The sequence below is a fragment of the Corvus brachyrhynchos genome, unplaced genomic scaffold (assembly GCF_000691975.1).
Source record: "Corvus brachyrhynchos isolate BGI_N302 unplaced genomic scaffold, ASM69197v1 scaffold4, whole genome shotgun sequence".
NCBI classification, from domain to species: domain Eukaryota; kingdom Metazoa; phylum Chordata; class Aves; order Passeriformes; family Corvidae; genus Corvus; species Corvus brachyrhynchos.
Window position 1 is genome coordinate 7,766,058 of NW_008237878.1, and position 12,891 is coordinate 7,778,948.

Here is a 12,891-nt window from a genome sequence, read left to right on the forward strand (position 1 = left end):
GGGGAGAAGTTTCATGTGCATTATTAGGTTTAATTACCCTGACAATAACTTTTGCGGGTAACAATCTGTTATAAACTGTGTTCAGCAAAAAAGGCAAACAGGCTTCAGTCATTAACCCTAACCCTTGATATTTTGGAAGTTCTTATTTTCTGCATCCATGGGCACTTTTTCTGACACACGCTCTGAACATCCTGTGCAACTTTTTACAAACTCACCAGGACACTTCATGAGAAGTGCCATGTTTAATTTTCAGCTACATGCAATTATTTCCCCTGAATTAGACTTCTCCAGACCCTCAACCCTCTGTAGCACCAGCTGCAAGAGGTTCTTTGGAGAAATTTCTAGTTCTCACCATTGCATTTGCTGAGACCAGGAATGCAGCCGTGTGTAAGCACCATTTGTGCTGACAATGTCTTCCCTTTTTTCTCTCCATAAGTCTCACCCCAGATTGGCAGGAAGGCTGAACACATAGGATTTTTCAGGAACTTTTCTGCAATTCAAGTGGGTGTATGGCATTTGAGATATGTCCTAGAGTTAAGAAGACAAGTAATTTAAGCATTCACCTCTATGTTCCTTTCTTGAGCTTCCAGCTTGAGGCCTATCAGTATTTGTCATAGCCATCTCCTCCTACTATGACTATTTTATCAGCTGACTTTTGGAAATGGGTTTAGCAGAGCTGTATTATCCCAAAGAGCAGTGACCAAAGTGGTACTGCCTGTTGCCCACAGTAAGAAGAGTGGTCCTGCAGGTGGAACACTGTTGCCAGGATTCAGCCTACGACCATAGTTTATTTTGCCAGGAAATGCTGAAGCCATCCTTCAATAATTAAATGATAGAGTATGTTTGTTCAATCTGTGAATCCATGGACAAGGCATCAGTCTTTCCAAGGAGGCAGCTGAGGCTCCTGAAGCAAGAAATTAAAATAGTCTTATCTCCGTGTGCTGTACTGCCACTCGCTCCGACTGCCAATTGACTCGGGAGAATGAAAGGCTCTTACAAATGCTGACTGCAGATGCCTGCCTAGACAGGGGTCATGCTCTGCCTTCATGTATGTACTCCCAACAGTCTTCTCACTGTATTTGACATTGTTGTTGTGCTAATGAAGCAATTAGCCAGGAACAGCCCAGACAGTTAGTAAGCCAAAGGCCAAAAGGCATCTCCTTTTTAAGCAGGTTCTTGTGCCCCAGTTTAAGCGCCAGCTGCAGTCCTTTACTGTGAACACAGTTAAAGGTAACACACAAATCCCTCACTTACAGAGCACCATCAGCCCCAGAAAGGATGGTAGGAAGGCTGCGGTCACTGCAACCTGCAGCTTACCTTTGAAATTGAAACAGCCTCGTTTTAGAGATGTTGTATAGGGAAAATTTAAATAACCATGCAGAATCAGTACTGCTCATGCTAGGATGTACATGTAGCTTTTAAAATAGGGTGTTTGTGCTGGTAGAATTGCTGTTACTAAACTTAGCAGCCAGTAAAATCTACTTTGTTTCTTAAGCAAAATATTGGAAGCTTCTAGTTAAACAATTATTAATCAATAGCAGAATGTTCAAGAGGTCTTAAGGACCCATGAATTTGAATTTTATTATTATCATTAAACACATTGCACTAATATTATGTTTGCTTATAGAAACCTCATTTGGGAGCTCATTTTGCCTACAGCGTTCAGATGTTCCCATACCACACTGAGCAGGGTTTCAGTGGAAGAGGTAAAGAAAGAATGGGCCAAGAGATGTACAATTATCTCCATTTTAAACTGTTATAGACAAATGCCGTTTCTGAAATAATACCAGTAAAGGTGTTTTACTCACAAGAACAAATTAACGAAGGCAACAGCACATGATTTGTATTCTGGTCTCCTTAAATCAAAACCAGATGTCTGCCTACCAGAAAACCAACCAGGTTTGCCTTGGTCTTGTCCAAGTTGCCGGGTGTACATGGCTGAAGGATTTGGCCTGTGTTTTTACAGGACATCAAGCTGAATTATCTTTGTCCATCATCAAATCTAATGACCAAATCCACTGTCACACATAACTGGCATTGTTTTTTCATATGCAAAACAGCTGTACCAGTTTACTCTGGCAGGAAATTTGCCCATCAGTGGTCTACCCACTAGGCTGCAAGCCAACAGCAGAGTAGGTAACTGAGCCCAGCCGTGAGTAAATCCATATATCTATCTGAAAATTCATCATTAATTTTTCCTACTTTAAGCACCTTTCTATTCACACAAGGCTTGAATTTCTCATCCCATTTGATAGTAGGTGCAGATTTGCCAGCCCCTGTGGTTATGAGACCCAGAGCTGCACCATCACAGAGGTGGCCCAATGTTCACTTTTCCAGGAACTGACTGCACCTTTAATTAACTAGAGATTTGTTTGGGAAGTGTCTAAATTGTAACAATTATGACCATGATGGCATAATTAATAATGGATTGAATTTGGCCAACAGCTGATATTTTGAAAAGCACTTACCAGCAATTTCATACTTCCTACTAAGTGAGATATTTATTTTTGTCATCCAAGGGAGACTTTAAGAACTCCATCTCCCACGTCTACTGTCTTCAGACAATCTATTATCCCCATTTCTGAAGTATTTTCCTACCTCAATAGCCTACATTTCCCTCATCCCAGAATTGCCAAATTGATTTCTCTAATCATCAGTGCTAGACTCAGCCCTTCATGAAGGCTGCAATTCAGTCTATACCTTATATTTTATGCTGTCATCTAAAAGCAATGTCAAAGCTGCATTTTATAATCAGGGAGCCTGAAACTTTCACTCTCTATTTGCATTTCCTTATTAATGGGTTGGTCCCATCACCAGGTGAATGAGGTGAAAACACTTTGCTCCAAAGTCAGCGTTGATGCATCCTACAGGTAGGGCTTCAGATGGATCAAAGTAAGGATGCTGCCTGGATTTTTCTAAAACTCTTATGCTGCCTGGCTTTGCTTATTTATTTTTATTTTTCAACTGCAGAAAACCTGCCAAAGCAAGTGCCGCAGAGTATTTTGAGAAGGTAATTCGGTATGTGTCTCTGCTTCCCTAGAAAATCCAGCTGTTGGCCTCCAGGTTCACCTGTGCTTGTCTCATCCGCAGACAAATTGAAGATCTGGCTGCAAAATGGACTGAACTACACAGCTTCTGCAACTACTTTATAAGCAAGCGAGATGTGGATGCCACCTCTAATCATTTGAGCACTCACATACTTGCTCTTGAAGAAGAAAAACATCTGTCTCACTGGATATTTTCACTCATTTCCTTGGTGTTTATTACAGTTGATCCCAAGATGGGAGGACTGGGTTGACTGATCACTCCAGTCCTCTGAAAGCTGATGCCTGCAGCTCTTATTTACGCACTCTCTAGTGCTTGGCATTATATGAAATGTGAGAAAGAGGCACACAGAAATTCAAAGAACACTTAACAGTAAGAAAGTGTATTTATCAGAACAAGATTAAAGAGATTTAAGGAACTCATCTCTTTTTCTTTTTGCAAATATTAGCCTTCAGCAAAGACATAGAAACATTTGTCTTCATTCTAAAGAGAATATTATCAACTAATTAATTTCTGGCACCAAACAGTCCGAATGTAGCAGAGTTTAATTGCTGAAAATGTTGAAACAGAATATTTTCTCAGCAGAATATTTTCTCAGCAAAATTTATGTTTGGTTACAATGGATTGAATCTGTTTGATCAAAAGCTTTCTCTGTGCAATTGTCTTTGCTGGAAGTTAAGAGAGACCATAACCATTTGTGAGCTTTTAGTCACCTCTGAATCTCCAGTGAATGCCAGCAATCCCCTTTCCATGGGCACTGCAGGATGTGCAAGTGGGTGCCCAGGAGGAGTTATAAATAATACAGCTCCACAATGCCCTTAGCAAAGAGGGAGATCGGAGCTGCTGGGCTTTGAAAGGGCACCCTACTCCAGTCAGGAAGCACAGCTTTCTCCTTCTGCTGGTCTCCACAAGGGAAATCACTTTGAAAGGTTAAAAAAGGGCAACTCTTTCTTGCTCAATAGACCAGTTTATATCTTGTGATATGAGCAGAGCTGTTAATAACGGCTTCATTTACAGTTCGCTCACCACTGCAGGGCACAGGCAGAGAGAGGATTATTAGGGTCTCCAGCCCGTGCCTTTCTTGGGTTCCTTTGCCTTTATCTACAAATATCCCAGCCTTGATGCTATTAACCCTGACTCCTTCAGAGCCACACATTAATCCCAGTCTAGGTTTTCTCCTTTCTACCAGCAACAATACTGTCCTCACTAGCAGAACACTTGGTGCCAGGTCTCAGTGCTGCCCCAGGACCTTCAGAGGCTTAACCTCAGCTGCTTGACTGCTGTTTGCAGTGTTCCAGCACCACCCCCAGACCATGACCTTGACCAAACAGTGCGGCACACATAGACCCAGCCTTGTGCCAATGCTCTTCACTTCTTGCAATCCCATATAAAATTTTATTTAGAGGTCCCTCACACTATTCAAGTCATCACCGCTTTTACCAAACATCATCCTCACACCTAGGGGCATACAGAGCTCTATGAACAGCCACATTCAAAGAACAGAGGCACAGGAATAAACAAATCTCTCTTTCCAGCATTTGAATTTATGGCTAGAAACTAAACTATCAGCTTTGCAATGATTTACTGCTGTACAGTGAGACCCACAAGATATAAACAGAGAAGACAAACCTGCAGGACAATAAATTGCCACAAACCAAGCTGTCATCACAAAAGGCATAAAAGCCTTGTGAAAACCACCCTGCTGATGGGACACAGAGGGTTTTATGGCAGCTGCGCTTCTGCAGACATGAGGTACAGGGGCCTCTTCCAAAGTAGGAGATGCCCATCCCTGGCCTCCACCACCACCTGCAGCTCTTCCCGCCTCCTCCCCTGCTGAGGGTCTGGGATACCCTTCTTATGAGCTTTGCCCATGATTTCCTAAAGTACCCAAACCCTTCGGACAGCCTGGCCATGCAGTTTTGGACTCTCTTATTGGTGTAGCCCCCTTCTGAAAGGGAACCACTCTGATAGGCACCTATCTGAAGATGTTTGTCGTCGCCCCAGGGATCAGGTAGGACAAGACCAGCTCTGAGAGCAGTCCATCAGAGATCACTGCAGCTTCTGATCTCCTCTGCCTGCGAGGGCTGCCTCTCTGTGCGTCCTCATGTCCCTCCAAGCCCCAGTACTCATGAACTTCAAAGCCACAAGAAATGCACTAGCAATTCTGGCAAGCTCGGCCAGTGAATCTATAAGGATGGCTTGGTTTTAATCATGTGCCTGGGGGATTTCTTGTGGGAGGATGAAGCAACTAGGTCTGGCATCACTTAGGAATGAAAGGGTAGGAGTTTAACAGAGATGATCTGAAAGGCTGAGCAACATCCCTTTGAATGAATTTACATAACCCAGAAGTCCAGCAGCTCTGTATTTTTAAGGTAGCCAATACTGGGTAAAAAAATCAAAAGAATAAATGTGTCTTAGCTTTCAAAGGGACCAGAGGGGGAAAAAAAATTAATTCCCCATAACATTACACATGATTGGGATGTAGGTTTATATCCAGAGCCCTAGACCAGTGTAAAAATAGCTGTGATAGATGGGACACATGTTTAGGCCACTGACAATCCCCCCTCCCATACCAAATTTCTCTCTTTGTTGAGAATAACATGAGATTTTCCCAAACAACTCCTTTGCTGAATCTGTCTTTCTGCTTAGACACCACAAAGCCAGGCAACTCAGTGCTGCTTTGCAATAGGAAAGGGGGGGACACAAAACAAAGAAATCCAGAGAGACCGTCCACAGGGAAATCCAAGGAGCTATGAGAAGATAAAACAAGAGGCAAAGAAGAATCCTTATGAAAATTCATGAGATGTGAAAAACTGACAGGCCAATTAAATATGCCTAAATAGGATCAGAGATTATCCCAATGCCACTGTCGTGTCCTATTGTTCTCCACCCTCCCTTTGTTCCCCCTCCTCCTCAGCCTCCAGAGAACCAGCTCACTGGAGATTCCCAGTCCCTCCTGCTCGTTCCTCTGACCAGCAACAACAACACATGTTACAGACCCACCACTCCCTGCCTTGTGTCTGCTTTTCCCCAATCCTCAGCCAGCTGCTGGCGTTCCTGCTCCCTGTGCAGTGCTCCTGCAGAAGGAGCACAAACGCTGAGAGCCTGCAGGGAGTGGGGGCTGGCTGACGCTTCTGTAAACACCACACTAATCCGTTTCAGATATTAGACTCCCATATATGTGTTTTTAATAATAAAGGCAACATTTAGATGCTGCCAAGGTATCAGAGAGACAGTAGCAGAGAGAGAAGAGCCACCCCCACCAAATAAACAATGGAAAATGCTCGCTTATCTTTTCATACCACTAGGCCTCCAGGCACCCAAATAAATGATTGCATTCATTTACATTTTATTGTGGAGATATAACTGGCTGGAATAACTGCCGGCACAGAATCCAACTGCAGGGAAGCACTATTTTTCTCCCCATTTGCCTTAACTGATGCTTTTCTCTTTTTTTCTGTCAATCCATCTCTATCACTGTTGCCTGGATGGCAGAAGTGCATTAACCCACTACCCATCTTGCACTTAGGGAAAAAAAAAAGCCATCAGTTCAGCTTTGTAAAAGCCTCAGGCTAACAAACTGTTGCAGAGTAGCAGAGACTGTGAAAGAGGGGGCCCTTCACCTAAAGCATATCCAGGCAATAAAGCCAAAAAATTCTTAGACAGTCACACATTCATGTCCCAAAACCCTTACAAGCCGTATAAAAGTCAGCACACAAGAGACATCCTAGCCTTCAGTTTTACTTCCCTTACAATCAACAGAGAGGAATAGACTCTCCAGAGAATTCATCATGCAAGTTTTGGATGTTTTGGGTCAAGAAGCACTAGTTCTTCTCCTCTCCCTGCTAAGCAGCCTGACTCCATGGCTTAGAGGGAGAGATCCACTGTGTACACCCAGCTAAGATGGACTCAGGCTATCTAACTACTATTGCCCCCACAGCATGGCATTAACTACAGGTTCAAAAGATCTGTGTTGGTCTTTTCATCAAAAGAAAAACCAAATAAATAAAAAACAACCAAAGTATTCCATCTCTCGGGTCAACACCTTAGAGCTCACTAGATGAGATGGTTAGAAGGAAGTAGACTGAATATAAAACTCAGCTGTGATGGGACCACATTCCCAGCCTGAGAAACTCAGGACTGGGGGTGAACCTTCTCAGTAACAACCTCCTATTAAAACGACAAAGTAAAATACACACAGGTTTAACAATAAAAATGACTGTCAGACTGTCAAAGCTGGTTAATGTTTTCCGCTGCCTTCTCACATTCTGACACCTAAATATTTTCAGGTTTTAATTTCCTTTCTTATCTGTCGATCAGTTCCTTACTAAAGATAAGGTAAGAAATATAATGAAAACTTTAAGCAAAAGTATTTGAATATATTTCACTGGAAAAAATGGTAGCAGAAACACATCTCAGATTCTTGAACTAGGTAGGTAAGGCAGGTAAGAGAGGTGAAAGTCAGGACAACTGGAAGCTGAAGCCAAGAGCAGGACAGTTACCAGTGCTGCTCATCATGGCATTTTCTCAGGCCTCAAGCTCAGAGGCCAGTGCCCATCCCTGCCCCAGTCTGTGTAACCCTAGGAAAGTCCAGTAACATCTCTGTGCCCCAGGTCTCCAGCTGTAAATGAAGCCGCCCAAGGCCCTGCAAGAATGGGGCCATCAGATGCTCCAGGACAGGGTCAGGAAAGCAGCTCAACAGAATTAGGTGTGTGAGAAAGAAAAAAAGTGAGCCTCTAAAAGGTATGAAAGCTACAACAATACTATTGCAAACAAACCACCAAATGTGATGGCAAGAAGAGCACTGACCTACATTAGACCCAAGAGTGGCTTCGTCCTAAGTGTAGTTTCATAAGTGCTTCACATGCCTTGGACACTGGCAATGCAGAAGGAAGGAAGCTGAGCCTGATGGCCAAATGCACAGACCTACACATTTTCCTCTGCTGGGTCACAGTCCCCAGCAGAAAGTTCAAATGTGCTGGAGACATGTCAGTGAATGCTCTAAAAGACCCTTTTTCACATTCCCAGCATCTTTTGTTTTGCTGTTTTATAGACAGACTGAACACAGAATCATTTTCAATGATATTACAGCCACAGCATCGTTTGCTTGGAAGGTAAGGATGGATATTATGGACCTGGGTCCACACCAACTTTGATGGACAAGAACATCCCTCAGAAAAACAACAACCTAAATTCATCCATTTCACATTGCTCTTCTGTTTCACAAATATACAGAACAAACATACAGGCTTACATATCTCAAAATGCAACCACACGTATCAAACAAAATTCTCAATGAGCTACACATTCTCCCTACACTTTCAGGAGCACCATTCTTCCAGAAAGAAGATTCCCTTCTCTCCCCACTTCACAAATGTGCAAAATGCCACCCACGCAAGCAAGGGAAGGTTTATAAAAGGAGACCCAGGAGTTTCAGTTCCCTGCCTTTACCACTTCTCCCACCAGTATTTTTCCCAAAAAGCACAACAGCAGTGGCTGGCTATAGGAAGCTCTCCTGTCACACACAAGCAATGGATATCAAACAGGCACATTGTCCCAAGGTGAGAAGGAACATTCCTGTTTCCTTACCAGTGGTACAGAGGTGCAGGTGGCACAAACCACCTGGGTCACAGAGTTCCTGGCTCTCCCCTTCCTCCTCCACCCTCAACTCCTCTCTCCATCTCTTCCTTCTCCTCGATGACTTCTTAAGAAGCTTCAAAACCTTGTTCATTTTATTCATTTGGTCTCAGGGCTGCAGAGAGGGGACAGGATCTCCCCAACTCTGGAGTCTCAGCAGCTCCAGCTCCCAAGGAAGGAGGGACAGCTAGAAGCATGCAGGTCACTGGGAAAGCGCTTGTATGTGTGTGTGTGTCTGTTTCAAAAGCTTCTTTCCACCCAAAGAGAGAGTTTTGGGTGATGATGGGAGAGGGGGGAGGAGGGAGAGGGATTTCTTTTGCCTCTGTCCATCCACAGCTCTTGCAGAGAACAAGAGCAGGCATTTCTTCTCCCTGATGACTTGGGAAAGCTCATAACTCACAGGGGCAGCAGATCCTGTATAGAGTTTTCAATTTCTGTTTTTGACAATACATGCATTCTGGCAGATTTCAAATACTCCTCAGGCAAAAGAGCCAGCATCAGCTCAGAAAAAGCAGTGACTCTTAAAGAATTCTGGCTTCTTTTCAAAGACTAGAAATAGCTAACGCAGACAGCAAATAATATCTGCATCTATGAGAAATGCTAAATAACTGTGCAAGCTTGCAGGAAAGAACCTTGACTTTCCTGTGCTCACACAATTGCTCACCTTTCAGCACTTATTTTCTCACCAGCATCTTTGGAAAAAGGCAAATAATTTTTCCAGTTTCCTGCAGACACTGAGGTAATGCAAGGTGAAGTAGCTAGTCAAGACATTTTTAGCAGAACCACTGAATACACCCCAATAGCTTCTCTTCCTGTTTCAAAAGCTTAGACTCTCTAAACTTTCCAAATAATCTAGAGCCTTTAAATGTTTTTACATGACCCTCTGGTATTTTTACACAGATTTTAATGGACAACAACATGCAGCCTATAGTGTCCACCCAGGGCCATAGATGCTCTCAGACACCACCAAACCACTGAGAAGAATGCAAGAACCCTGTGTGGGAAGCTCTGACATGATCCCCTGTCCACAGCAATCTCCAAAGACAGAGTTCAGAGTCCCTTCCGCTGCTGCTGCCCTAGCACTGCAAACCAAGGCATGGATGAGCAGTAAGAAGAGCATTCCCCTTGAAAGACTCATTTTGTTTGTAAATGACAGTTTTGAGAGTCAGGAGGCTAAGTGGAAAACAACCCTGTGTGCTTGGGAATGACTGCCTGGGAGTCAGGTGGATGACAGGACGAGTGAAGGCCTGAGCAACCTAATGCAACAGGTGGCATCCCTGCCCATGGCAGGGGGGGACAGAACTAGATGATCTCTCAGGTCCCTTCCAACCCAAACCATTCTATGGTTCTGTGACAAACACACACCTTTACTGCTGGCTTTCAGATTTAAAACAGACCATGAGACACAACTTAAGACAGATGTTTATTAACCCACTTATACGCAAAAGAACCAATAGCAGAAGCAGATTATCAGTTCACTATAGTCAGGTCAACCCTTACCCAACCTACAAAGTTATTTGGCTGCAAGAAGAGCTTCCCTTGGAAAACTTTGGGAACTGATGTAGCTCCTGGCCCAAAGTTTCCCCTTTGTCTCTGCCCTGCAGAGAGAGTCAACACCATCCTATCTCCCACACTGATGCCAAGGAAATACCCATCATGATTGTCTCCTGGCCATTTCAGGGAGGAATTATGATTTTTGGGCAGTGACTGCCAACTTGGAAGTACCCTCCAAGAACCCAACCAGGCCAGTGGGGTTAGAAAGGACCTTCTCCAAGCAACCATGTGTGGGATTGGACATGGCTGTGCCAGGCATGAGAGCCTGTTAATAACCTGAAACTCCATTTAGAGTGATACAATTAAGTACAAACCCTGCAGTAGATAGTATTAATGGATGTACAAATTAAATTATCCTGCACTTCATTTAAGGCATTATAAATAGGGCCATCACTCTAACCACTGAGCAAGATGCAGCCCACGCCCTGCAAAGGCCAGCACAGGGCAGAGCATGGGCACCAGCAACAGCCATTGCCAGCCTCAGATAACCCTTCAAGGACTGAACTCTCAGTGCCCAGACATGGCCACAGCAGCAGTGCCACAGAGCAGACCCCAAGTGCAAGATCTGGCCAATGCTTCTCAGCTTATTAAAGCCCAGATTTTAATGAGCCGTGTCTCCAGACAAGCAGCATCGTGCAAATTGCACCACCCCAGGAAATTATGCTGTTCCCATGCATCACTCTGAGGCATAATTCTTCTCCTGCCACCTTTCTCCAGGGCAGGAGGTAATTTGCACTGCCTCCCTCTCAGCAGTTTACCACTGTCAGGAGCAAAGGCAGCTCTTCTGCTGAGCGAGGATCTCCCTGGCTCCCCTCCAGGGCTGCACAGATGCGCCTGCTTCCCTTTCCTCCTGTCCACAGCCAGCACCCAAATCAGAGCCTGCTCCTGGCAAGAGCTTGTCCTAGTTTGCATTGGTCTCCACCATTTGAGATCCACCTGCTCTTCCCAGGCATTAAGGCTCCCACAAGCCTCCTGGGAGATGGGCAGGGTGCTGGCCCAGCCTCACACAATGGCGAAGCCCTTTGCAGTGGCTTCCAGATTAGATATCAAGCCGGCAGCAGAGTCCCAAAGGGAAGTGGGAAGCACTAGGCAGGCAGCCAGCCTCAAGGGCAGTGAGGTCCATAATTCCTTCTAACATGCAGGAAAACCCAACCTTGTCCACCCAGGCAGCTGCAGACTTCAGCCCTAGTCCTGCTCTTCTTTGCTCAGGCTCCTTCTTTGAACAATCTTCAGCATACTGCTATCATTCCCTAAATTTTCTTCTACCTCCATCTCACTCCTGCTCCAGACTGACTCCATTTCCTCTCTTTTCCTTTGGAGAATGGCTGTAATCCTTCATGTACTCCTAATCAATGAGATTTATGAGTACAATTCCATTTTATTTTGATGGTTAATACTAGCACTAATGCTGCTGTCATGTCTCCATAATTAATAACAAGACTAATAATACAAAACCAATCTAAGAGTCACTTTATTGGTCTTCAATGTCATTAGTTAGAACTGACATAACCAATTCAAGTTGCCATCCATACTGAGCCACCATTACCACTTCTATAAAAACAAAACACATGGATTTGGGACTGTACTGCAGCCCAGACTCTCAGTCCAGCAAGTGATGCTATGGAGGGTCACCTGAGGGCGATCTCCTTCTCATCTCATTAATATTTCTGAGAGCTGCAGCAATACAGTGAGCAGCAGGAAAGCAAGACAGCATGGAGCAACACAAAAGATTTTGCTGATATGGGCTCTCAGGGACTAAAGGTACAACCTGCATGTCCCCTGTGACTGCAGATACTGCCTGCACTCAGCCCATTCTGTATTTTCTCACCAGTTGCCAGTATAAAAGGCAACAAGCCACCATGAACCACTCAGGTCCTGTAGGCGACTTTTTCCTGATTGAGTAATCATAAGATCTCTGTTTTGGAAAGATTTCTGCTTTATGGCCTGGCTGTTAATCCTATAGATTGCACTCACACTGCTTTCAAAATTTATTTCACTGTCAGGGCAGCAAGTTGCTGTAGTCATTTGAAGGCCAAAATTGCTGCCTCAAAGCAGTAAGCATTTAAGAGGTGAAAAAACCTTCAAAGCATCTCACTAACTACTGTGAGTACTGGGAACACTTTGGTTTCCATTCAGGTGATCACACACTCTTTTCATGTCCTACTCTCACTTAGTTTCACCTATTGCTTCTCACAAATTATCTGAAGCTGTTTGATTTGAGCCAAGATTTGGGTAGAATTTAGGAAGGTTCAATAATAACAGAATAATATTGCTAAGTTAATGTAAACTATTTACTTGTCCCTCCTTTTCCAATCAGAGTCCTACAATTAAAGTATAGCTGTTATTAAATGTCTTCCAAAGCAAACCATGCATGTTTCAAATCAGTCTCAATTTAGCAGTTTTATTTTTGTGTTAAATGATAGGGAACAGCATTAGCACAAGGGTCATTACATGAGTCAGCAGCACACGGCAGCTGCCTCTTCCCAACATGACTGAGAACAGCCTCCTGCTGCCCCTCATCCTGGGCAATCTTCCTCTTCTTCCTGCTCCTGTCTAATCCCACCCCTGACTGTAGAACCATTCTATGCCCCGTGGAAGAGCCTGCTCCCTAACCAGCAGTACTATTCAGTATTTCTCAGCACTGGGATGTGCCAA

General features: G+C 44.1%; 1 protein-coding gene across 5 annotated transcripts in view; it reads right to left on the reverse strand.

The window, feature by feature from the left end:
* GRIP2 (glutamate receptor interacting protein 2) overlaps positions 1-12,891 on the reverse strand; it is a 266,026-nt gene that overhangs the window by 128,395 nt on the left and 124,740 nt on the right. For 2 of the 5 annotated variants that reach the window (XM_017732548.1, XM_017732547.1), the window contains exon 1: positions 8,635-8,916. The exons of 1 other annotated variant lie outside the window; for it this stretch is intronic. In XM_017732548.1, coding sequence (XP_017588037.1) covers positions 8,635-8,785 — 151 coding nt within the window. In that variant the 5' untranslated portion in view covers positions 8,786-8,916. Of the gene's footprint in view, positions 1-8,634; positions 8,917-12,891 lie in introns of those variants that run through there. 2 more of the 5 variants (XM_017732542.1, XM_017732546.1) reach the window with 2 other exon arrangements.